The following is a 26375-nucleotide window of genomic DNA, read 5'->3' as shown; positions in this document are numbered from 1 at the left end:
GTTTAAGACCAGCTGCTCCAATCCAGCTCTCTGCTATGGCCTGGGAAAGCAGTCGAAGATGGCCCAAGTGCTTGGGCCCCTGCACACGCGTGGGAGACCTGGAGGAAGCTCCTGGCTTCGGATCAGCACAGCTCCGGCCATTGCAGCCCTTTGGGTAGTGAACCAGTGGATGGAAGACCTCTCTCTCTCTGCTTTTCTGTAACTCTGCCCTTCAAATCAATCTTTAAAAGAAAAAAACAATGGAGGTTCTCCAGGCGCACCTTTGCTTTGTAACCCCTCGGACCACTGAATTATTAGAGCCTCTCTCTCCATCTCACCCCCGTCTCCACAAACACTGAGTTCAAGGGTTTAGGGCTGGACTGAGCTGGAGTCAGCATGTTTTACACACCCTCGGGTAGCCAAGAGCTGTCAGCAGGGGTGCATGCTGGGAGGTAATGACCAGAAGGCATCAATGAGTATTGCACATGGTCCTTTATTCTCTGCAGCACAAGTGCCCACCTGCAGACCCAGAAGCCTCGGGTCAGCAAAGAACTGCATTTCTGGATGTGAACTTGACACAGGTAGACAGCGATCCTGGGCCAGTGGTTCTAGACGGGCAGTGCCAATGTGCAGGCCTCCGGGCAGAAATGTCAAGGGGGACCGAGGCACAGGACAGCTCCCAGGGGTGTCCAGTTACTGCTGGGTTAGGAGGACGGATGGCTGTTTGCAGGTCCCAGCATTCAGGAGTCTTTGTGGCAGACGGAGATCTCTGGGCTGGACTGATGCAAATGGGTGACGGGGAGATGGCTCCCAGGGAAGCTGCCCCTGCTCTAGTTCTTCACATCTCCCAGGCGCAGCTGGGCAAAGGAAGTGGCCAGCTGCAGTGCCTCCTGTAGGCAGCCCACATTCTTGCCCGTGGCCTGGGCAGACATGTCCTTGCCACCACCTTTGCCATCCATCAGGCCCGACACCTGCTGCACCCACTCACTGGCCTTTAGGCCCCTGTTGGCTGCATTCTGGAACACAGGAAGGCGAAGTGGGAGTCAGGACAGAGGATGGGATCGCAGGATGAATGGAGAGAAAGGAAAAGGATGGGAGCCACAGACACCCACGCCTGCCCCAGGTGACGATGCTGGAGGCTGAGAAACGCCACAGCTGGTACAGGAGGCAGTCAGTGGCCACCGTTAGCATGAGTCCAAGCCAGCGGCAAGGCTGGGCAACAGCCATTACAGTTAAACACATTCACCAGCGAGACAGGAAGGGTGGGGTCCCGGTGAAGGTGACCAGCAGGTGGGCAGGAGGCCCACTACTTCTAACCGGGCTGCACCCACATCCGTGGGCATCGGCAAACAACCCGAGGAACCCAGCTCCCTCTGAAAACCCCAGGCGGCATCCCCCACTGGCTGCGGCGGCTCTCACCTGGGGGACTTGACACAAGCACGTGATCTTGCCAGCCTCGTTGTCCACCGTGAAGAGCATGGCAGACGTCTGAGGGGAATGCGTCTTGAAAAGCTTCAGGGCTTCATTCAGGGCCTGTGGGAGGACTGGGGTCAGGCCACAGCCCTGCTCGCCACAGAGCAGCCTGCAAAGCGCAGCCCTCGGAGTGTCCCATCCCCCCGCCCCAGGAGGGGGCCTGCCACACTCTGGCTCGGGGATTTGTTTCCCGCCTCCAGGGAGCTGCTCCGCCCTCCAGCCAGGAGCCAGAGCCCCCCAGCCGGCCGCTCGCTCCAGGGTTCAGCTGAACCTCAACCCCGGACAGGGGCCCTCAGGAGCCCACTCTGCTCGGAGCCACTAAGCCCACCCGTCAGCCACCCCTGGGCTGATGAGACCCGCAGGGAAGGGAACACGTGATGGTGAGGGTCAGCCCCTGGGTTGCCTTGGCCGAGGCGCCGCTCTCCATCTCCAGGATGACGAGGGGTTGGTTGGGGTTGCTGTCGATAAGCTGCTTTGTCTTCTCCAACACCTGCAAGAGGGTAAGTCCGGAAGTCAGGCTCCGGCCAAAGGCCCAGACCCCAACACCCTGACATAGTCTTGCCCGCTGAGGAGGTCCTCTAGGCTCCTGTCCAGCCTGCCGCACCGCAGGACTCACTCGCTTCTGCACGTCGGCTTTGCTGGCTCTGTCTAGGTCATCCATGATCTTCTTCAGGGATTTCAGAGTCTCCCGCAGTTCATCCTTCTGCCACTGGGGGATGACTGCCGCGGCCAGGGCCTAGACCCAGAACAGAAGACCATCTGCATCTGGCTGCACGGAGCTCTGACGCGAGGCTCCAGCCCGCGCACCCACTCGGGCTTGGAACCCGAGTCCTCCCTGAGCAGTGTCCAGGAGAAGAGAAAACAAACACGACGGTACGCAGGGGCCTTGGGCACATGGTGAGCGACCGCAGCAGCTGGAACAAGCTGAGTGGAGAGGGAGAAGCTGCACAGACGGGGCTCCCTTGTGAGCCCTGCTCCTTTCCAAGCCATGAACACAGGCTGTGGTGGGCTCACCAGAAGCCCCAGGTACCAGTGACCACCAGGCACCTTCACCACTGCCCCTCATGCCAGCAGCACCGGGAGCAGCAGGGCGAGTCAGCCAAGGCCCATGCCACACGGAACCAGGACCCGCCTGGATGCAGGGAGCTCTCGTTCCTTAGGCAGGTGTGGTCCGGGCAGGTCCCTGAGCAGGGAGGGGGCTGCCCTCACCTCTCCGAGGTCGGCGATCTCCTTCTGAACATCCTTGTTGGGCGCAGTCTGGGCCTTCACTTTGGCCTCCATGACTGAGAGTGATTTCTTCAAGCTCTCCGCTTTCCTGAGGGCCTGGGAGGGGGACAGTCAGAGTTGGGACCTCCAGGACAGGCAGCTTCCATCCAGCCTCACTGTGGACAGTCGATGGCAGGTTCCAGAGCAACACACCCCAAGACACCAGAGGTCTCTTCGGGTCAGGCAGCCTCGCACCCCACAAAGGGGCACCCTCCTCACACACCTGGCCAGCAGAGTGCACACTCAAGTTCAGGGTGTGGCTGAGAACTGGCGAATCGGGGGCCCCTGGCACCCCCTGAAATCCCAGCTCTCCAGCTCTGCCACCCCAGGGCAACTGTCCCTCTATCTGCCCGCACCTCAGACTAGGCACGCAGCCTCAGGGGCACAGGGATAGGCAAGGAGACACCTGAAGCCGCAGCTCGGCCACGGCCTCCCCTCCTAGACACAGATGCGTCAGCGCTGAACTCGCACGTTTCAAACGATTAAGTGTAAGACTGTGCTGTGTGGCCCGCGCCATGGCGCACTAGGTTAATCCTCCACCTGCGGCGCCGGCATTCCTTATGGGCACCGGTTCTAGTCCTGGTTGCTCTTCTTCCAGTCCAGCTCTCTGCTGTGACCCGGGAGGGCAGTGGAGAATGGCCCAAGTGCTTGGGCCCTGCACCCGCATGGGAGACTGGGATGAGGCACCTGGCTCCTGGCTTCAGATCGGTGCAGCACCGGCCATGGTGGCCATTAGGGGAGTGAACCAATGGAAGGAAGACCTTTCTCTCTGTCTCTGTCTATAACTCTACCTGTCAAATAAAAAAAAAAAAAAAGAAAGAAAGGCTGTGCTGTGGCTTGAACACTTGTCCCCCTGAACTCAGCTGAGTCCCCAAGGTCTTGTTAATGGCCCTAAGAAGGCGGACACTTCATCTCATTACAGCGTTGAGAGGTGGGACCTTTGCTCTGGGAAGTGATGAGCCAGGAAGAGGCCAGCAGGGTGGGACCCTCACGACTGACTCCTGCTGGCCTTGTGGGGAGAAAGAGACCAGGGTGGCACAGACAGGGCACACTCTCCATCCCCTGTCATGTGAGGCTCTGTGCCAATTTAGGGCTCTGCTAACAAGAAGCCCAACGCCAGGACGGAGCCAGTGGGGCTCCTGGGCTGGGAACCTCTAGAACTGTGAGCAAACTAAACCTTTCTCCTTTACGAAGTTAGGCTGCCCCGGGCATCCTGTGACGGCAATGAAAGGGTGACTAACACAGACAGGCAGGAAAGCTGTGCAGTGGCGGCTCTGCTCTGCCAGGCTGCGTATCTAGGGACACTCTGGGGCAGCACGGTCTTCCCTTTGGACTCTCAGGCAGGGCTCCTCTCGCCTCATTCAAATGAGCTGCACGGCAGCCCAGTGGGCTCACCTTCTGGGCTTCGGCACCTGTGACGGCCACGATCCTCCGGATACCCTTGGCAATCGCTTCTTCAGTCACAATCACAAAATCTCCAGCGTGACTTGAGTTCCGCAGGTGCCTGAAGGGCAGACACAAAGCCTCTGTGAGGAAGAAGCCCAGGTGCCCCCGCCCTGCCCCCTGGGAGGCAATCCCTTCCTGGGGAGCTCTTGCCAGGAACGCTGGGTGGAGGCTCATCGTGCTTAAGGGAATTCCAGAACATGGCTCTGGCTAATCAAGGACTAGAGACGCAGGAAGAAGGGGAGGAGGGGGAGAAAGCCCGACTTTGAGAGCATTCTGACACTGAGCAAGACCCCATCTCTCTGAGCCTCAGCCTTCGTATATATAAAGTGGGGATAGTGCGCCCTCTTGTGGGGGCGGTGAAGACCAAACGCAGTCAAGTGCTGTGTAATCCCTAATACCTAATCCAATAATACTACTGCTAATATCCAGTGCAGAACTAGGCTAAATGTGAATTTTCCTTCCTTTGGTGCAACATGAGCCCTTTTTTGTATCTCTGTTTGCTAGGAGAGAATACTGGAGGATTCTTTTTAAAATCTTACCACAACCCCTTAAGCAAATAGGTTTTATTCTCCAGTTGTTCGAGAATCTCAAATGCTCACGAACTCCCAGTCTACTCTGCAAGCATGCATGGTAAAGTCTCTGAGAGCTGTCCCTGTGGTCTAAAGAGTGACAGCAAACTGGTACTCAGGCAGTGGGACTCACGTGAAGGCTCCCTCAGCTGGGCAGGGGCCTGGGACACGGTCCCCCCGGATCCTATCCCTCCAGCCTCATGGTCCACCTGCCTGAGGCCTGCAGGCCCTCAATGGGGCCAACCGTGACCTTCTGAATGTGCCTTTCAGTGGGCTTCCTTTGGAATCAGAACTTTCCAGGCCATGCTAACCGCGCTCCCAGGCAAAGGGAGCTGGGCCTAGCCGGTGGCCCACTCAGGGGCTGAGCTCATCCCTAGATGCTGCTCAGGCTGGAAAGGGCATGAGGTGAGGTGCCTGGGGTGGCGAGGGGCTGGCACCAGGTCAGGAGCTCGGTGAGCACCCCGGGGCCTTGACACATCCTAGCGTCAGCCCAGGGAACCACAGCAAGTATCTGTGTGGTAAGCATTAACACAGTACTTTTACCTTGTCCTCCTAGGAAGACCATTTCATCACAAACCCAGGCTACGTTAACATCAAGCACCGGAGGGCCTGGCTCAGGCACTAAACTGCTAAGGTTCTCGGCAATGCTCTTCTGAGGACTTCACTGAGAGCGGGGCTGGCCTATCCCCTGCGTCCCTGGAGGGTGGTGGCAGGTTGACAAGAGGCAGGAGGCCCCACCGACTGCTGCTCCTCCTGCGGTACTCACGTTCCCCCGCAGAACTCAACAGAGGTGAGGGAGCCGGCAGGCCCAGAAGGGTCCTCCAAGAGCTCGGACACTGGCACTCCGATGGAGACAACTCGCACGGGGTCGGGGTAGGTCTCATCAAACACAGCCCGCAGGCCCTGGATGGCTTTCGCTGCTGCCAGGGCACAGTCCTGGGTGTAGACAGGCTGCCACAGAAAGAACAGAAAAAAAGCTGGGAAAAATCTTCTCCGGATGGGCAGCAGGAAGCTGCAGCAAGAGCACGGTTCTCACAAACAGATGCCAGGGTTCTCACAGGGCTCGGCACGTGCCCTCAGCCTCCTGAGATAACGCACCACGGAACAGGCAGGAGGATCAAGGTGGGCACGTGCACCTGCTCCATTAAGCTGTGACCCAAGCGGTACATGCATGTGCTCTACGTAAACAGATTCAACTGGAAGGGCTCCGGGTAGCCTAAGGAGAGGCAATCAAAGACCTCCCTCTTTATGTACCAAACAGCCCCTCTCGCCCCCTAAAAAGCAATGTTTGAGAATCACTGCTTGAAACAAATTGTGTGCAGAGCAGAATACAGTACAGCGCAGTGAGAGCGTTTGGACGGCTGAACCTCCAAATACAAAGTGGTGGTGCAGGAAGCACTGAGTGGGGCTCATAACCCAAGAACTGAGACAAGACCCAGCCTACCTTGGCTGCGGCAATCATCTCGTTAGCAATCTCTTCAGCCTTCTTGATCTGTTGCGTGGACATGGCCCCCTTGGCGGTGAAGTCAAACCGAAGGCGGTCAGGGGCCACCAGTGAGCCTTTCTGGTCAGCTTCCCCGAGCACTGAGCGCAGGGCGAAGTTCAGAATGTGGGTTGCTGTGTGGTTGCTCATGACAGGTCTCCGTCGGGGCTGTAAAGCGCCAAAGTGGCCAGAGAGGTCTGTAAGACTGCTAGCCGTGCCGCAGTACCGCCCCCTTTCCCGCAGTAGTGGACTCTCCAGTTAGACACATGGCTGCCTACAGTGAAGGCACGGCTCAGCTTTCCTTGCAGATACCTGTGCCACATGACTCAATTCTGGTCAGGAGGTTGAGAGCAGGAGTGACACATATTCTGAAAGCAAGGGAGCATGCCCTCCCCTCTCCCCTTCTTCCAACACCAGAACATGAACTGGCAAACTATGGTTTATGGGCCAAATCCCAACTGTAGTCTGGTTGATAAAAAGGTGTATGGAACTCAGCCACCTCCATTTGCTTACATATTGTCTATGGCTGCCTGTTCACTAAACAGTAGAGCTGAGGAACTCATTGAAAGCATAGTCTACAAAGCCAAAATTATTTAGTATCTGACCCTTTGTAGAACCTGACCCCTCCTTTCTTGGATGACGAAATCAAGGCCAACACTCCAGGAATGATGGTGGAGCAACAAGGGAGGAAAGCCTCGGCCCTACGACCCTGTATCTGGTTGGGCTTTTAGGTGCAAACTCTGCATTGCTGCCTTGTTTCAAGCTGCTGCTATTCTGGAGCCTCTGTCACACACAACAGAGCCCAGCTCTTAACCAACACAGGCTCTTGGGTCCTGACAAGTATCTGAGCTTAGAAAAGCAATCCACGAGACAAGTTCACAAGGCTGTTAAAGAACTCAGTTATGCAATCACTGGGGACAGATGCCTGTAGCTCTTAGTTACATCCCTCACAATTCACAGATGCACCAAAACACACTCGTGCGCTCTACTTAGTTTCACTTAGCAGGGCCAACGCCGAGGGGCCAATTTCAAGCACAGAGGGAGGTGACCACTAAGAAGACCCACTGGGGCGCCACTCACCTCATCGATAAACAGCCGGACCTGGTCCCCTACCCTCAGGCTGCCGTAGACGGTTCCGATGTGCAGCACGTACCCTCCGCGCACCTGAGCGTTCTTCACTGTGAACTCGGTTTTCTAAGAGGAGCCAAGGAGAGAACCATTAGGCAAACGTCTCTTTGAGATAGATCCGTTCTCTCAGACACACACATAATATTAAGGAGCATCAGAGAATTCAATTCATCTAAGGGGCCTGAAGCCTGGGGAGACAGGCTAACTCATCCAAGATAAAACTTAGCAGTGGCAGAGCCACAGGCTGAGTGTTCTCCTAGGATGTCTGCCCTTCAGAGAACTGCCTCTCCCTATTTATCAAGAAACCTTGTATGAACCAAAGATCAACCTTGGTGCCTAGGCTGCAAGAATCCTCCTCCAAGGCTATCTCATAGCTAGGAAAGAAGGAAGTACAAACAGCAGCTCCCTCGGCTTTACAGACGCTGACGATGGGACCCAACCCAGTGTCGGGTCTGCTCCCCAATGTCTGAGGAACCATGAGAAGCTACGGGGCTCTATGCCTGGCCCTCCCCAGCTAACAAGGAAGAAGTGTTGGCTCACGTCCTCGCTGCTGTCATCAACCTTCACCAGGTAGCCCTCGTCGTAGATCTGCCCTCCTTGTTCGGCATAGAAACAGGTTTTGTCCAGCACCACTCCGCACTCCTGGCCTGTGGACACCTCTTCCACGAACATCTTCTCCCTGCGCAGAGCCAGCACTGTAGCCACGGTGCTCTCAAACACTGCTCGAGGGAAGTGCACACAGGGGAGAAGACAGGGTCAGCGACTTCATCCACACCGTCGTGGTTGGCTTTTGCTGGAGTCAATTTCTCAAACTTTTCCTGGGTCCTAGTTGTCTGACTGTATTTTGGAAGCACCCATTAGACTCCACTAAAGGAGTCAGCATGCTGGTTTCCCACCAGGGAACAAGCACTCAGCAGGATGACCAATGGTCCGGTGTCTAGGCCTTGGGGGCTTCCTGGGATGCAGCCTTTCAGTGTCAGAACTGGGACAGTTCTGAGCAAACTGGGATGGCTGGTCACCCTAGCTCCTAGCTACTGAGCAAAAAAATTGGTGAGTCCCAATAAAATGGTAATAAATTCCCAAGTCCAAGGTCATCTTCTTTTTTTTTTTTTTGCAGGCAGAGTGGACAGTGAGAGAGAGAGAGACAGAGAGAAAGGTCTTCCTTTGCCGTTGGTTCACCCTCCAATGGCCGCCGCGGCCGGCGCACTGCGGCTGGTGCACCGCGCTGATCCGATGGCAGGAGCCAGGAACCAGGTGCTTTTCCAGGTCTCCCATGGGGTGTAGGGCCCAAGCACCTGGGCCATCCTCCACTGCACTCCCTGGCCACAGCAGAGAGCTGGCCTGGAAGAGGGGCAACCGGGACAGAATCTGGCGCCCTGACCGGGACTAGAACCCGGTGTGCCAGCGCCGCTAGGCGGAGGATTAGCCTAGTGAGCCGCGGCGCCGGCCTCAAGGTCATCTTCTTTTTTTTTTTTTTTTTTTTTTTGACAGGCAGAGTGGACAGTGAGGGAGAGAGACAGAGAGAAAGGTCTTCCTTTGCCGTTGGTTCACCCTCCAATGGCCGCCGCGGCCGGCGCGCTGCGGCCGGCGCACCGCGCTGATCCGATGGCAGGAGCCAGGAGCCAGGTGCTTTTCCTGGTCTCCCATGGGGTGCAGGGCCCAAGCACCTGGGCCATCCTCCACTGCACTCCCTGGCCACAGCAGAGGGCTGGCCTGGAAGAGGGGCAACCGGGACAGAATCCAGCGTCCCGACCGGGACTAGAACCTGGTGTGCCGGTGCCGCAAGGCGGAGGATTAGCCTAGTGAGCCGCGGCGCCGGCCTCAAGGTCATCTTCTAAAGAATGTACAACATCCTCCGCCTAGCGGCGCCGGCACACCGGGTTCTAGTCCCGGTCGGGGCGCCGGATTCTGTCCCGGTTGCCCCTCTTCCAGGCCAGCCCTCTGCTGTGGCCAGGGAGTGCAGTGGAGGATGGCCCAGGTGCTTGGGCCCTGCACCCCATGGGAGACCAGGAAAAGCACCTGGCTCCTGGCTCCTGCCATCGGATCAGCGCGGTGCGCCGGCCGCAGCGCGCCGGCCGCGGCGGCCATTGGAGGGTGATCCAACGGCAAAGGAAGACCTTTCTCTCTGTCTCTCTCTCTCACTGTCCACTCTGCCTGTCAAAAAAAAAAAAATAAATAAAAAATAAAAAAAAATAAAAAAAAAAAAATAAAGAATGTACAACATTCATTTTGTGGGCTTCCTTAGACAGGTTTCAGTGTAAGTGCCCTCTCAGGTCAAAAAAGCAAAAACAGAATTGCCTATTTATTTGTTTCTTTACTTTAGAATGTGACTATCCTGATGCAAAATTCCAGTGTATCAACACAAACTGCCTGATTTCTTGTAAAATGTTATAGTTGAGGGAAGCTGGAAGAAGGATACGTGGAGCCTTCCTACAAATTTTTTTACAACTTCCTGCAAGTGTAATTATTTCTGGTTTTTTTTTTTTTGTTTTTTTTTTTTTGACAGGCAGAGTGGACAGTGAGAGAGAGAGACAGAAAGAAAGGTCTTCCTGTGCCGTTAGTTCACTCTCCAATGGCCGCCGCGGCTGGCGCGCTGCGGCCGGCGCACCGTGCTGATCCAATGGCAGGAGCCAGGTACTTATCCTGGTCTCCCATGGGGTGCAGGGCCCAAGCACTTGGGCCATCCTCCACTGCACTCCCTGGCCACAGCAGAGAGCTGGCCTGGAAGAGGGGCAACCGGGACAGAATCCGGCGCCCCGACCGGGACTGGAACCCAGTGTGCCGGCGCTGCAAGGCGGAGGATTAGCCTAGTGAGCCACGGCGCCGGCCGCAAGTGTAATTATTTCAAAATCAAGAGTTAAGAAAACTAGCAGCCAGGAATGGCCATGGATACAGAAGTACACAGCACAACTCCTGCAGCACTACGGGAGAGGCTGTCAGAGATCTGCCGAGCCTTGATCTGGCCTCTAAAAAGCCCCTACCGGGGGATAGACAACACAGAGACAAAGGAGCACAGTACATACCATAGCTACCACTGGAGTCCGCCTGGTAATTATACTTTGGGGAGTCGTCTGTGGCCTCTAGGCCCTTGGCCCGGAGCTCTTCAATAGCGTAGATGTCCAGCATGATGAGGTCTTCCCCACCAGCTCCCTTGCCCTGTGATTTCAGCTGCCAGTACGAGAAAAGCGTTAGTTACCTTTACTCTGACGAACTCCAACTTCCACACTGTTCCCGGTGTAAAGCTAGCCAACAGTTTCCAGTCTCAGAACCAGTGACATTTTGGGTCAGTTCACGCAACATCACAGGGGCTGTCCTCCTGCACTGCAGGAAGCTAAGCAGCATCCTCACACTCTGCCAACTAGATAATGGGCGCTGTGGCGCAGTGGGTTAACGCCCTGGCCTGAAGCGCTGGCATCCCAGATGGATGCAGGTTCTAGTCCAGGCTGCTCCTCTTCCGATCCAGCTCTCTGCTGTGGCCTAGGAAAGCAGTAGAAGATGGCCCACGTCCTTGGGCCCCTGCACCCACGTGGGAGACCTGGAAGAAGCTCCTGGCTTCGGATTGGCACAGCTCTGGCTGTTGCAGCAATTGGGGAGTGAACCATTGGGTGGAAGACCTCTCTCTCTCTCTCTGCCTCTCCTTTCTCTGTGTAACTCTGACTTTCAAATAATAAATAAATCTTTAAAAAAAAAAAAAAAAGAAAGACTTTAAGGAAACCAAACTCATGCTTGCTTCGCGGCAACCTGCCTTGGTAAGTGCTAGGATTCCTGTTCACTCTCCGAGTAGTTTACCTGGGCTAGTTTCCTCTCCTCTTCAAAGCCGTCCATGTCTACCACCAGGCCCTTCTCTTCGGCAATCAGCCCAGTGAGATCCACTGGGAAGCCATAGGTGTCGTAGAGAAGCCAAGCAGTATCTCCTGTACAGCACAAAGCAACAGTGTCAACACAGGAACAGACAACCCCTTCTTGTCCAGGCCAAGCCCTCCCTGGCGGCTGCTAGGAGTGACAGGGGTATGAGAGACAAAGGCAAGTCAGTGCTGGTCCTGTGTGCCTGTCACAAAGTCCATCAGAAATCTTTTGGAACTGACCAGGGAGAAGCCTAAGAAGTCTCGTTCTATTTCTTCATCTGAACACTAGCACATTCAGTTTGTGAAAAACCCATCGTGTTTCCCCTTTATACATTATACTGCAATTAAAAAAATCTTTGAAATTCATTTTCCCATCTGATGAAAAATAAAGCAAGTTGCAAAACAGTATATACCAATGTCCCCATTTTTGCTTGAAAAATATACACACAGGCACCTACATGCATTTGCAGGCAAACAGAGGAAAATCCTGATACTTATGCCTTGAATCTTAAGAGTTGTTACATCTGAGGATTGAGTGTGGGAAAGAGATTTTCACTTCATACTTCTACATGTTTGAAGGCTTTACTACAGTCATGTATTACTTATATTACTTATAATTTTACTCTAAATTCCATTTTACAGCAAAAGCAGTTTAACCAAACTATGTTCAACTTTGAGAAACACGGGAGTCCACGGTCAGTCTGTGAAAAAAGGTTTTCTTGTCCCAGGAGGATGAGACACTGGGACAGAGGAGGACACAAACTGGGCCCTACCGGGAATGGTCTTGCAGTCGCCCAAGCTCTGTATTTTCCTGTCCAGGATGCGACGCCCTCTGCTGAGAGTCTTGAGGAACTGCACTTCTTCCTCATTAATGATGTCTTTCACCATGTCTGGGTCCTTCTTTAGCTCAGGAAATGCGTCCCCCTGACAAAGAGAAACAGGTGTGGTGCCTCATGAAATCAGAAACTAGTCCATGACCCGTCATGCCCGCTGACAGTGAGCCATCTCCCACCCTGTCCTTCTTCAGGCACTGCTTTTGCACCGAAGAGGTAGCAGGGAAGTGTACCTACCAGGGACTGGACGACAACGTCTACCAACGTAGCGAAGAAACCCCTGCTGGCATTGAGTTTCTCATGGGAGTATCGAACAGCCCGGCGGAGAATTCGTCTCAACACATACCTGTAAGAGGCAGAATGCAGTCCCGTGGTAGACAACATTCCTAGCTGGGGATTCTGTTATGGCTTCTACTGAATTCTAGTCAAAGCAACATGGCCAACGTTTTGTCTTTCTCTTTCACAGACGTTCTTTTATCATAAACCTGCTTCTCTGCACTCGCTAGAATAAAATCTGGTTTGTGTTCCCTCTTTGTCTGGCTTCCCAAAGGAAGTGCAGACCAGATCTCCATGACCCCAGGTCTGGCGTGTCAGTAATGGAGTTTCCCAGGGCTCATCAATACTTGCCCCAGGGGCCAGCGCTGTGGCGCAGCAGGTTAACACCTGGGCCTGAAGCACAGGCATCCCATATGAATGCCGGTTTGAGACCCGGCTGCTCCACTTCAGATCCTGGGAAAGCGGAAGATGGTCCAAGTCCTTGGGCCCCTGCACCTATGTGGGAGACCTGGAGGAAGCTCCTGGCTCCTGGCTTCAGATCGGCGCAGCTCTGGCCATTGTGGTCAACTGGGGAGTGAACCAAAGGATGGAAGACCTCTCTCTCTCTGTCTCTTTCTGCCTCTCCTCTCTCAGTGTAACTCTGACTTTTAAATAAACAAATAAATCTTAAAAAAAAAAAAAGTGCCCCTGTCCCTGTAAATATCCTACCATACAACCTTAAATATAATAACTGAATAGCAAAGATCTAATATAGTGGCAACGCATCAACATAAGCTGAAAATCCCTTGGTCCCTTAAAAGGGGGGGGGGGGGGGTTCCTTCCTGCTACCCATAATATAAAAGAAATGATAATAATAAATTTGGCTTTAAGTTCCAAAGTCACCAAATTCATGGTGTCAGTACAAGCACTGCTCTATGTGCAACATACTTACCCCCTCCCTGTGTTGTCAGGCCGGCCACCATCAGCTAGAGCCACCGTGATGGTCCGAGCATGGTCAGCTAGCACCCGATAGGCCATGTCAATGCCATCGACATCCTCAGCACCAACTTTCCCAGTGTACGGCCGAGCACCTGTGCCCTACAGATAAAAACCAGGAGTCAGCTCAGCGGGAGGCAGTCCCGGTGCTGCCTCGCCCAGGGAGGTGCCCAGAGGATGAAGGAGCACTAGGAGAAAGGATGACAACCATCTTGCCAGATCCAATAACCCCAAGAAAGGGGACAGTAGGGGGAGTAAAGAGCCTCCATTCAGACCCTACACTCAACAAAATACACTGCCCTCTGCCTTCAGCCTCATGTGATTAACAATGAAGTAGGCAGATGATAACGGGTACCGGTGGCTGGCAAAGGACATGGTCATTTTAGTCTTGACATCCCTGCTAAGAGTTCCGCCAGGAAACTCCAGAAGTTTACAATGTTTGCAACAGGGACAGTACCTTCTGAATGGCCTCAAAGTAAGGGACAAAAAGGTCAGTGTCATAGTTGGACATCTTATTCTGCAGCACGGACACCAGTCGCTCCAGGCCCATACCCGTGTCGATGCTTTTCTTGGGAAGAGGTTTCAGAACACCATCAGTCTCCCTGTGTGGTCCAAAAGAAAAGGAGGCTGAAGCAGGGACTCAGGCTCCCAGCTCTCCAGTTCCTGTGGGTTGAAACTGATTTACATGGCATAGTACGCAGGCTGGGACTATTTACCATTTGCCTCTGCCTGCTTTGGTGGGAAAAGTGGAGTGGAGGGAGAAGGGAGGGAGAGGTATTTGCAGGTCTACTTTCAAGTGAGGCAAGCTTCCAGGAAATGAGCTTTAAAACAGCAGCCCAAATTAAAGCAAGAATACATGGCAGGAGTAGCCCTCAAGAGGGTATTTTGTGGGTAAGACTGGCTTATGAAATAGGCCAGGTTCCACCCCAGAGATCAGAGGGAAACCTGACAATCAGATTTAAAGAGCTGCACCAGACTCCAGGGCGCCTCTGGCTCCTCACTGCCCCCAAAGATGAAGATCCCACAGGAGCCTTTGGCAGAGAAACCAGCCATGCAGTTGACCCTCTCTTTCTCTGCTTGGCTCAAGAAAGGTTCTGCTCTTGGTAGGAAGGGAGGACCACCTCAAGGCCACCTGTTATACTGGATGAAAACAAGGTTCCAGATCTCCAGCACATTGGGGTCATCCTGGTTGACAAGATGTGCAGCGTCCCGACCACCAATCCGGTCGTAGTGGATCTCACTGCAGGGGCCACATGGGCCTGTATCACCCATCTCCCAGAAGTTATCCTTCATGTTGCCGGGGAGAATTTTGGTGTCATCCAGGCTGCAAAGAGCAGGAAGATAAGCCCAGTTATGGCACTGACAAGGATCCTGTCCTGACTTTAACCCACAGAAGAGATCCTTATGATTGGCTGTAAAGGAAGTCTCAGTCTTGGGCAATTACTAATGCTAAGACTGCATACAAAACCAACAACAGAGACAGAACTCAACCGCTCAAGAGTGACTACCACAGAGGGGCAGCCCGCATCCTGTATCAGAGTGCCATCTCCAGTCTCAGCTGCTCCGATTCTGATCCAGCTCCCTGCTAATGTGTCTGGCAAAGCAAGGAAGGATGGCCCAAGTACATGGGCCCCTGCTACCCATGTGGGAGACCCAGATGGAGCTACTGGCTCCTGTCTTTGGCCTGGTCCAGTCCCAGCTATTGCAGCCATTTGGGGAGTGAACCAGCAGATAGAAGATCTCTGTTTCTCTCTGACACTCTGCCTTTCAAATAAATAAATCTTTAGGATAAATTTTTTTTTTTTTTTTTTTGACAGGCAGAGTGGACAGTGAGAGAGACAGAGAGAAAGGTCTTCCTTTGCCGTTGGATCACCCTCCAATGGCCGCCGCTGCAGCCGGCGCACCGCGCTGATCCGATGGCAGGAGCCAGGATCCAGGTGCTTTTCCTGGTCTCCCATGGGGTGCAGGGCCCAAGCACCTGGGCCATCCTCCACTGCACTCCCTGGCCATAGCAGAGAGCTGGCCTGGAAGAGGGGCAACCGGGACAGAATCCGGCGCCCCAACCGGGACTAGAACCCGGTGTGCCGGCGCCGCATGGTGGAGGATTAGCCTATTGAGCCACGGCGCCGGCTCTTAGGATAAATTTTTTAAAAAGTATGACTAACACAGAACACACAGTATATATAGGCTATAATTGTAACTCAATAATTCATTAAAAATATGTAAAGATATGGATAAAGCCTAAAAAGTGACATATAGAACATTTATGTTGAAAATGATCAGAATTAGGTGTGGGCACTTGGCCTAGTGATTAAGAATGGGCTTGGGATGCCCATAACCTATTATTGGAGTCCATGGGTTCAATGGACTTCCAATTCCAGCTTCCTGCTAATGCACAACTTAAGAAGGTAGCAAGTGATGGCACAAGTACTTGGGTCCTTGCCACCCATGTGAAGACTTGGATGGAGTTCCAGGCTCCTGGCTTAGCCTGGTTGAGCCCTGGCTGTTGCAACCATTTGGGGAGTGAAACCAGTGGATAGAAGATATCTCTCTCTCTCTCTTTCTCTGTAACTCTGTAAATTTAAAAGTAAATCTTTTAAAAAACAAATAAAAATAAAACAGAGAAGCAGCTTGCTTCCACATAAAGTAAGACAACGGGTACCAAAGGATAAAAGAGATCAGTAACAACAAGAAAATGAGACAGACATCTTGCTCTCTCTAGAGGGTGACACTCCACACTCAAGAGTCCTCTTGACAGCATTTCATGAATTCTGCTAAGTTCAAAGCACAGAACACATGTAGTCTATCTAACGCTATTTTTTTTTTACCACATGATCATACTTTACAATTGTTTAAAATGATTTTTTTAAAACAACAACGGGGGTGGGTTTTTGAAGCAGCAGCTAAGAGACCACTTGGTAAAGTGCCTGAGTTTGAATCCTATCTGCTCCAATCCAGTTTCCCATTAAAGGGCACCTCTGGGATCAGCAGTGATGGCTCAAGTCCTTGGGTTCTGGGTCAGTGTTGTGGTGTGGCAGGTAAAGCTATTGCTTGTGATGCCAGAATTCCACATGGGCACCAGTTAGAGACCTGGCTGATCCACTTCTGATCCAGCTTGCTGATATGTCTGGGAAAGCAGAAGATGGCCCAATTGCTTGGGCCCCTGCACCCATATGGGAGATGCAGAAGAACCTTCTGACTCCTGGCTTCAGGCTGGCCCAGTACTGGCCATTGTGGCTACTTGGGGTGTGAACCAATAGATGAATTCTCTGTCTCTCCCTACTTCTCTTTCTGTTGTAACTCTGCCTTTCAAAATAAATAAATTTAAAAAAAAAAAAAAGACACCTGTATTCAATACTCAGCTCTGGATCCTGACTCCTGCGTTTTGGTAATGCAAACTCTGGAGACAATAGCATGAGTAATGTAGTTGGGTCTCTGCTGCCCATGTGGGAGACCTAAATTAAGTTTCCGACTCCCAGTTTTGCCCTAGCCCAGTTCAAGCTGTGGTGGACGTTTGAGGAGGAAGCCAGCAGGTAGGAGCTTTTTCTCTGTCTCAAATATATTCAAAAACAAAACTCCCCCTTTCACAATCCTATTTGAAGTCAGTACATTTCTAGAAAACAAACTGTCATATGAAGGATACCACTATGCTGAAAGACACATGTACACATTCACACAGATACAGGAATATGAAAAAGGTCTGGGAGACTATTTCTGTGGTATCCAGCTATCAACAATGATTAACTTTAGGGATCTTATACCTCCTATTTTCTACATTTCTATGGTTTAAATTTTTACAACATACGCATTAGATGTGTAAATTAAAAAATACATAAAGAGCAAAAATTGGAGATTCTTGAGTCGGCTTTCAACAAAAAGTGATCAAACGGACTAAGAAGCAATGACGACGTCAAAGGTAAATTACCGCAAGTCACTTCTATCTGCATCTCAAAACGGAAATGGCAGTGTGCCCCCAATCATGAGACCCCTCCTGGGCACTGTGGTCAGGAATCACTTCATTCCTCCATACGCTCAGCAAGTGAGTTGTGTTCTTACCCCAAATTCTGCCAGATCTGTTTGCACTCCAAATCCGGTTCTAAACCTGCTGCTTCATCCCCACCGAAATAAGTAACGTAGAGTCTTTCAATGGGAATGCCAAACTCTTGGGTGAGAAGCTCAAGGGCCATTTTACACGCCAATTCCTACAAAAGATATGGAACATGAACAAACCAGCATCTACTTAGGATGAGTAGAAAAGACAAGACCCTGAGAATGGATTCAAAACTATAACATCTTCACTATAAATTCAACCACATTCAGAACTGATTCACCCCAGAAATTCAATATAAAAATAAACCATCAGGGCTGACACTGTGGTGTAGTGGGTTAAGCGGCCGCCTAAGATGCTGGCATCTCTTATGGGCACTGGTTTGATTCCCCACTGTTCCACTTCCAATCCAGCTCTCTGCTAATGTGCTTGGGAAAGCAGCAGAGGATGGCCCAAGTGCTTAGGGCCCTGCACCCACATGGGAGACCTGGAAGAAGCTCTTTGCCTCAATCTGACCCAGCTCTAGCCACTGCAGACATGTTGGGGGTGAACCACCAGATGGAAGATTTCTGCCTCTCTCTCCTCTCTAACTCAGCCTTTCAAGTAAAATAAATAAATCTTTTTAAAAAATCATCACATTTTAGGAAGTCTTAGAATTCATAAATGTCCTTTGCTCCTGAAGCTCCTAGATAATACTCCATGTATCACAACAAGTACAATTAGACCTTATCCTCTTCTACAAAAATGATCACTTTACCCAAAACCCCAATGGTTCTTCTGCTCTGGGCTTACCTTGAAGTAATCTCCAAAAGACCAGGAGCCCAACATCTCAAAGAAGGTGTGATGATAAACATCCTTGCCCACGTCATCCAAGTCGTTGTGTTTGCCCCCAGCCCGGATGCATTTCTGGGTATTGGCAGCTCTGCTCAGCTTTGCCATGGGGTGAGTTGGGTCAATGGTGTTCAGGAAGATAGGTTTGAACTGAAAACAGAAGGGGCACAGTTCAACTTTCAAAGTGCTTCAGTTTATGTCAGGTGGCCACAAGCTGGCAGGAAAACGAACACAAACTGCGGTTTGGATTTAGTGAGGCCGGAATACAGAAGCAGGAGGTCGGCTGCAAAGGAAGCAGAGGCAGCTTATTTCGGAGCAGCCTCTCTCTGGACCTGGTTTCCTTCTATTCCTCACCGCTGCCCATACAGTGATATTATCATGCAGCGGAACAGCCTACCAAATCTGAGCAGCCACAGGTTCACGCGTGAAACCTGTGCTTTTTCACAAATGTCTGACGTTCAGGGCTAATGTTATCTTTCTGGAAAACGTATTCTAAATCTGATATTCTCAGGGCTGGCGCTGTGTGTAGAAGGTTAAGCCTCTGCCTGCAGTGCTGGCATCCCATATGGGTGCTGGTTTGAGTCCCAGCTGATCTAGCTCCTTGCTAATGTGCCTGAGAAGGCAGTGGAAGATGGCCCAAGTCCTTGGGCCCCTGCACCCACGTGGGAGACTGGAAGAAGCTCCTGGTTCCTGGCTTCAGCCTGGCCCGCCACGGCCATTGTGGCTATTTGGGGAGTGAACTAGCGGATGGAAGACTGATCACTCTCTCTGCCAATCAAATTAATAAATAAATCCTTTTAAAAAAATTGATATGCTCATTTGGTAGTAATGGTGATGAGGAGGAGAAATTTGAGACATAGTAAGGAAGTGGATCAGTACAATCTGGTGAGTGACTGGATGTGTAGAGAGAGGGTGTTACCTTACTCTGGATTATGAAGTCATACTTTGATTCATCACTGTTATTCATGTAGCTCTGCCTTATTTTTCCTCCTAGGCCTGTCAATTTGGTGCTGTTCAACTTGGCAGCCACTAGATACTTGTGATTATGTAAAGTAAAATTAATTAAAATTAGCCGGCGCCGCGGCTCACTAGGCTAATCCTCCACCTAGCGGCGCCGGCACACCGGGTTCTAGTCCCGGTCGGGGCACCGGATTCTGTCCCGGTTGCCCCTCTTCCAGGCCAGCTCTCTGCTGTGGCCAGGGAGTGCAATGGAGGATGGCCCAAGTGCTTGGGCCCTGCACCCGCATGGGAGACCAGGATAAGCACCTGGCTCCTGCCTTTGGATCGACACGGTGCGCTGGCCGCAGTGTGCCAGCCGTGGTGGCCATTGGAGGGTGAACCAATGGCAAAAGGAAGATCTTTCTCTCTGTCTCTCTCTCTCTCTCTCACTATCCACTCTCCTGTCAAAAAAAAAATTAAAATTAAAATAACTAGTATTTGAAAAAAGTAAGCATTCGATTCCTCAGTCACACTAGCTCAATAATCACACATGGCTGGTAGCTACCACACTGGGCAGCAATGATATGGAACGCTTAAATCATTGCAAGAACACAACTGTTCAACTGAACTGTCTTATCCTACATCATGTACTTCATAAAAGCAAAAATTATTTCCCTTATCTTTGTATGCCCAGCAGGTAACACAGTACCTAAAAAAGAGCATATCCCCAGTAAATTCTATTTCAGGTTGTAATAACAACAACAACAAAAGTCAGGTATTCCTCACCAAGAGGCAATACAGGGGCAGGCATATGGCTGAGTGGCTGAGAGACTGGTCAGGACACCTGCACCCCATTTCAGAGTGCTTGGAGTCAAGTCCTGGCTCTACCCTTAAATCCAGCTTCTTCCTAACACACGTCCTGGGAGGCAGCAGTGCCTGCTCACGTAATCAGGTAGGGACATCCAGACTGAGTTCCTGGCTCCTGGCTCCAGCCTGCTCTAGCTCTGGCTACTGCAGGCGTTTGCAGAGTGAATCAATGGATGAAATCTCTCTCTCTCTCTGCCTGTTTCTGTGCCTCTTTCCCTGTGCTTTTAAAATATATGAAAGAAATTTAAAACACGAATCCTTAGGCATGCTTTGTGGTCCCATATCGGAGTACAGGTTTGAAGCTTGGCTGCTCCAGGACCTCCAATCAGCTGCCTGCTAATGCATCCTGGAGGGCGGCAGAGGAGGCCTCAAGTGCTTGGCCCTCGCCACCCACACGGAAGATTTGGATGGCATTCCTAGCTGCAGGCTCCAACTTTGCCCTATTGCAGGCATTTGGGGAGGGAACAAGCAGACAGAAGATCTCTCTTTGTTATACTGTGTTTAAATAGATGAAAAATAAACAATATGTGTGTGTGTGTGTGTGTATCTTTAGCACAGCTTCTTCTCAAGAAGAAAAAAAAAAGCAGAATCTTCTACAACAAGACAGCAGTCTCACAAGTCTCACCCATAGGGGGGAGGCCTCCCATCATCATAATTAAAAATTAATAAAAATTTAAAATGACAGCTCTTGTGTGAGTGTCTATTAGTATTCAATAATGCACTCCAAATAAAAGCATTGTGCATGCATTGGCTTATTCACTCCTCACTGTGGCCTCCAGGAAGGCACTATTATTATTCCTCATTTCACAGAGAAGGACACTGAGATGTGCAACATAAAGGAAGTTCCACAAGATCACAAAGTAAGTGAGAGAGCAAAACACTGAGTCCAGAGGCTACACTTTCGTATGCTGTGTCCCTGTCCCCGAGGCTGTTTGTTCACGTGGGAAACAACCCTTACCTGGTTCATGCCTGCATTGGCAAAGAGCAAAGTAGGATCATCCAGCGGGATGGTGGCAGATGAATGAACATAGGTGTGCTCATTTCTCTTGAAGAAATCTATAAACCGCTGCCGGATTTCACTTGCGGTTAGGAATGAGTCCATCTTGAAAGTCAGCAGAGAGAACTAGCCAGAAAAAAAGATGGGAAGAAAATTAAGAGAATTGAAACTAAAAAATAAGTAGGCATTGCACAAGACTCCCAGTTTCTCAAGCCAAGCCATCTGTTTGGTCCTAAAATCCTATGTTGTAACGTCCAAGGTTAAAGTCATCATCAAAGCAAAACTTGCTGTACCAGCAGACAGCAGTCCCGTCAATCCTTCCTTCCTATGCCAGCCTCAACAGGCTCAATACAACAACTCACCAAGAGAGCAGGAGGTTTGTTCATATATTCATTCATTCGACACATATGTACCAAACACCTACCCTGTACCAGTCCCTAGGTCGGGAGTTAGAAAAAGACAGTCACAGGGGCCAGCTTTGTGGTGCAGAGGGTAAAGCCACCACCTCCAACACTGGCTTCCCATACACGCACCAGTTCATGTCCAGGATGTTCTACTTCTGAACCAGCTACTTGCTAATGGCTTTGGGCCCCTGCCACCCAAGGGGGGGACGAGGACGAAGCTCCTGGCTTCTGGCTTTGGCCTGACCCAGCCTGATGTTGCAGCCATCTGAGGAGTGAGCCAGCAGATTGATCTCTCTCTGTAACTCTTTCAAATAAATAAATAAATCTTACAATAAAGAAAAACACAGTCACAATCTTTAAAAAAAAAAGTTATTTATTTGAAAGGAGTGACAGACACAGAGAAGGGATAGAGATCTTTCATCCACTGGTTCACTCTCCAAATGGCCACAACAGCCAGGTCTGGCCAGGCTGCACCAGCACTCTGATATAGGATGGCTTAACCAGCTGCACCACAAAGCTGCCCCCCGCCCCTCGGTTTTAAAGTCAAATAAGGAAACCAACCAGAGAAGACCCGAGTTCCAAATCCTTCAGGGAGTCACTTCAGTTCACTTACATAAGGAGGGCCTGCCCGATGATCTCCAAAGCTCCTTCCAACTCTGTTAATCTACACGCCTAGAGTAAGTTTCTTATCTCCAAAGCCAGCATCCTCTAAACTTGAGATATCTTTGTGGGGCTTGTGTTAGCAAAAGTGGATGTGGGAATGGAGCTATCTGTATATGAGACAGCCTGCGGGGCCCAGTGTTATGGTGTAGCAGGTAAAGCCACTGCCTGCGATCCTGGCATCCCACAGGGCCACTGGTTCATGTTCTGGCTGCTCCACTTCCGATCCAGCTACCTGCTAATGGCCTGGGAAAAGCAGAAGATGGCCCAAGTACTTGGGCCCCTGCCACCCACATGGAAGACCCGGATGAAGCTCCTGGCTTTAGCCTGGCCCAGCATTGGTCATTACAGCCATCTGGGGACCGAAACAGTGGATGAAGTTCTCTGCATTTCACCGCCTGTTTCTTTGTAGCTCTTTCAAATGAATAAATAATTAAAAAATTTTCCCCATTTTTGCTTACTCATTCAACACAATGAACGCATACTACGGGGCTGGGAACTAAGATGAATGAGAGTCTGTGCCTTTCAAAGGCCATCACGTACAGAAAGAATTGCAGTGCTGTGTTAAAGGAGCCAAACATTGACAGGAAGCCCTACGGAGGTTGGGACTATTCAAAGCTGTGTCCCCATCACCACCGCCCATTCATTTATTCAACATAAAACTCTGGAAAGCCATCCACGGCAGCACAAAGGCCAGACCTGGGGTTCCACTCCCCAGCGGGAGTCACACTGCTGGCAGCTGCAGGACCTTGCAGCCTGCTCCTCCTGTGCCAGGTAAGCCGTCTGGCCCAGTCTGACTCCTTTCCCTTCCCCGTGTCAATTTCTCATTTTTGATATCTCAGTTCCAAAGACACTTAATTAAGCCAGCCTCCTTCTTCCAGGCCAGGTCCCCCCCCCCCCTTTTTTTTTTGTCTCAAAGAACCCTGTCTCTCTTCATAATATTCACATGCATTTGGTGGCTTGGTTAGTGCCCAAGTCCTGTCCCCTGGGAATCAGGACCGGCAGGGGCTTACCACGACCGTGTCCCCTCAGCACAGGGCCACATGGTCGCCAAGTCCCTATTTCATGACCAAGTGCACCAAGCCTTTAGTACCAAGTTCCAAATTAACTCTCAAAGTACAACGGGGTAAGGCAGACCGTCTGGAAGAGCACTTAGCTTAACACGATGGTCCAGGAAGGCCTGGATTGGAACGTTAATTTTTTTAAGAATTTAGGGGATGGCTGATAGCGAGACTCCACCCATTTGGGTCACCCTTCTATCTTATCCCCCACCCACACACACCTCCCCCAGGGGAGCGAACCTCAGCTCAGGGTGGGTACCCGACAGCAACGGTGATCCCCCCAAGGTCGCGGTCCTCAGCAAGTCCACCCGCGGCGGCTTCGCCTCCAGGACGCCAGGGGGCTGACAAGCCACGCTCCGGCCCCGCTCCTGCCCAAGCCGGGGTTCCTCCGGCCGCGCGCCGCCGGGCCAGGGGCCTTCTGCGGCCGCCGCGCTTTTTATCAGAGCCCTGGCCCAGCCGCAGAACTTGTGGGGAGCAGCCTCCTTCTCCTCAGGGTCGTTTAGTTCCTCCCTCAGTAGCCCCCACACCGGCCAGGCGCCCGAGGTTACCTGCTGCAGCCGTAGCGCAGTAGTATCCAACCCGGCCCACGATTGGCCGCAACCGGCGCCGGCGCGCCCAATCAGAGTGCGCCAATGGAAAGTGCCCCGCTGCGCCCTACTCCTCACGGGATATTATTGGTCTAAGAATATGCCAATCAACTTGAGTACGAATCACCGTTATCAGTCTGTTTCTGGGACGGCGTCTCCAAGTAGGCTGATGCAATGGCTGGGAAAGACGGGGCGCGGGTGCGTCACGGGAAAGGCACGGATGCGGCTCCTGATGGCAGACATTTTGGTTTCCGTACGCAAAATACCGATAGTTGACGTCACTTAGAAGGCGGGATGGTAATATGTTTTTGGTAGAGGTCACAGGTGCTGATATATTTCTGTTAATTGAAGTGCAGACTTTTAAAGATTTTTACTTAAGGTGCCCATCATAGACTTGTAAGACTTTCTAAAATTTGGCGTGAAAGAAATAACAGTGGTTGAGGGACAACTGGGCGGGCATCTGGACCTCCATTTGCCTCTGAAAAATAATAGTTAATATTTACATGCAATGTACTGAACATTTTACTTAATTTTATTTAAACTGTGTATTAGATAAGCTGATGTCTCCTGTTGATTTATATGGAAACTATCTTCTCAGTGAATACCAACTTGCAGAACCAGGATCCAAACTCATGTCCTCTTAATACTTACGTTATTACCTACATCATCTGGTATATCCAAATACATGGTTTTTGTACTGCTGATCATAACTTTGTTACAGACTCTTCAGAAAGTACTTCTTCATGTAAACATGTATCCTTTCAAATAGAAGGTCAAGACCCAGCACTGTGGTGCAGCGGGTTGAAGCCGCGGCCTGCAGCGCCGGCATTCCATATGGGTGCCGGTTTGGGGATGCCGGTGTGAGTCCCGGCTGCTCTGCATCTGATCCAGCTCTCTGTTATGGCTTGGGATAGCAGTGGAAGATGGCCCAAGTCCGAGTGGGAGACCTGAGAAAGCACCTGGCTCTTGGCTTCAGATCGGCTCAGCCCTGGCTGTTGCAGTCATGTACAGAGTGAACCAGCAGATGGAAGACATTTCTCTCTCCCCCTCCTTCCCTCCCTCTGCCTCTCTCTGTAATGCTCTTTCAAATAAATAAATCTGAAAAAGTAATAGGTCAAGCTCAAAAGCCAGTAAAAACTGACTTGATTCAGCTTCCCAGTTCATAGAAACTAATAATAACTGACACTTAGTATGCAGCAGCCATTGAGCTAAGATTTTGATCCCCATGTAACCTTACATGCGTTTTAAGGAGGGTTAGGGAACACAGATAAAAGCAATAGGAAGAGAGACAAGTGTTTATTTTGATCCAAATTGGCTCCAAGTGGTGGGTTCTGTGATGCAGAGGGTTAAAACCCCAGCCTGCAGCTCCAGATTCCATCTTGGTGCTAGTTCAAGTCCCAGCTGCTCCACTTCCGATCTAGCTCCCTGATAATGCACCTGGGAAAGCAGTGGAATATGACCCAAGTCCTTGGGCCTCTGCATACAGGTTGGAGACCTGGGAGAAGCTCCTAGCTCCTGGATCTGGATCGGCTCAGTTCCGCCGTTGTGGCCATTTGCGGAGTGAACCAGCAGTGGAAGTCCTCTCTTTCTTTGCCTCTGTCTTGCTATAACTCAGCCTTTCAAATAAATAAATAAATAAACCTTAAAAATAAATCGGTCCCAAATAACACATTTAGCCTAAACCACCTGAAAATTGATTGAAATTTCTATGCCACCACAGAATGACCTTTATGTACAGATTGTACTTTCTTTTTTTTTTTTTTTTTTGACAGGCAGAGTGGACAGTGAGAGAGACAGAGAGAAAGGTCTTCCTTTGCTGTTGGTTCACCCTTCAATGGCTGCTGCGGCCAGCGCACCGCGCTGATCGAACCCAGGAGCCAGGGGCTTCTCCTGGTCTCTCATGGGGTGCAGGTCCCAAGCACTTGGGCCATCCTCCATGGCCCTCCTGGGCCACAGCAGAGAGCTGGCCTGGAAGAGGAGCAACCGGGACAGAATCCAGTGCCCCGACCGGGACTAGAACCCGGTGTGCTGGCACCGCAAGGCGGAGGATTAGCCTAGTGAGCAACGGCACCGGCCAGATTTTTTTTTTTTCTTTCTTTCTTTTTTTTTAAATTTTTTTGTTTTTGACAGGCAGAGTGGACAGTGAGAGAGAGAGACAGAGAGAAAGGTCTTCCTTTGCCGTTGGTTCACCCTCCAATGGCCGCCGCGGCCGGCACGCTGCGGCCGGCACACCGCGCTGATCCGATGGCAGGAGCCAGGTACTTATCCTGGTCTACCCTGGGGTGCAGGTCCCAAGGACTTGGGCCATCCTCCACTGCACTCCCTGGCCACAGCAGAGAGCTGGCCTGGAAGAGGGGCAACCGGGACAGAATCCGGCGCCCCGACCGGGACTAGAACCCGGTGTGCTGGCGCCGCAAGGCGGAGGATTAGCCTAGTGAGCCGCGGCGCCGGCTGCACATGTTTTACCCACATGTGGAAAGAGCTCACTTAATTAGACTAGGTTGTAATCTCAGTAACTTTGCTCTGCTGCCCAAGTTGTTGTTGTTATAACACCTTAACTGAAAAAAATAGAGACAAATTTTATTTTTCACTCATCCAATAACTGGTTGGATATACATTAAGAGAAATTGTAGGCTGGCGCCGCGGCTCACTAGGCTAATCCTCCGCCTTGCGGAGCCTACACACCGGGTTCTAGTCCCGGTCGGGGC

The 26375-nt window shown here is 51.4% G+C and overlaps 1 protein-coding gene across 2 annotated transcripts; it reads right to left on the bottom strand.

Moving 5' to 3' along the window:
• Window positions 1–452: 452 nt before the first annotated feature.
• AARS1 (alanyl-tRNA synthetase 1) lies at window positions 453–25834 on the bottom strand. 2 transcript variants are annotated; one of them, XM_070062736.2, is made up of 21 exons: window positions 23629–25834; window positions 20917–21081; window positions 18114–18302; window positions 17330–17475; window positions 14406–14597; window positions 13731–13875; window positions 13230–13375; window positions 12260–12368; window positions 11963–12113; window positions 11134–11258; window positions 10368–10512; window positions 7885–8063; window positions 7297–7410; window positions 6178–6384; window positions 5500–5684; window positions 4114–4222; window positions 2662–2775; window positions 2069–2188; window positions 1856–1942; window positions 1399–1512; window positions 453–995 (listed from the first exon to the last, which is right to left on the bottom strand). In XM_070062736.2, the coding sequence occupies exons 2-21, from the start codon at window positions 21058–21060 to the stop codon at window positions 810–812; spliced, it is 2907 nt and encodes a 968-aa protein (XP_069918837.2). In that variant the 5' UTR covers window positions 21061–21081; window positions 23629–25834; the 3' UTR covers window positions 453–809. The 2 variants fall into 2 exon arrangements, with proteins under 2 accessions (XP_069918837.2, XP_069918836.2); XM_070062735.2 differs by having other exon boundaries at window positions 23321–23688.
• Window positions 25835–26375: the final 541 nt, after the last annotated feature.

Source organism: Oryctolagus cuniculus, chromosome 18, assembly GCF_051225735.1.
Source record: "Oryctolagus cuniculus isolate XC-2025 breed Fujian yellow rabbit chromosome 18, ASM5122573v1, whole genome shotgun sequence".
Taxonomy (NCBI): Eukaryota; Metazoa; Chordata; class Mammalia; order Lagomorpha; family Leporidae; genus Oryctolagus; species Oryctolagus cuniculus.
Note: the sequence above shows the minus strand (reverse complement) of the source record. Positions and strands in the feature narration are given on the sequence as shown.

Coding starts and splice junctions, on each gene's coding strand:
- AARS1 (XM_070062736.2), bottom strand. CDS start 21,060: ATGGACTCATTCCTAACCGCAAGTGAAATCCGGCAGCGGTTTATAGAT. Junction 8,064..10,367: donor GGACTCCAGTGGTAGCTATG/GTATGTACTGTG, acceptor TCCCTCGAGCAG/TGTTTGAGAGCACCGTGGCT. Junction 2,776..4,113: donor CAGGTGCCGAAGCCCAGAAG/GTGAGCCCACTG, acceptor TCCCCCTCCCAG/GCCCTCAGGAAAGCGGAGAG.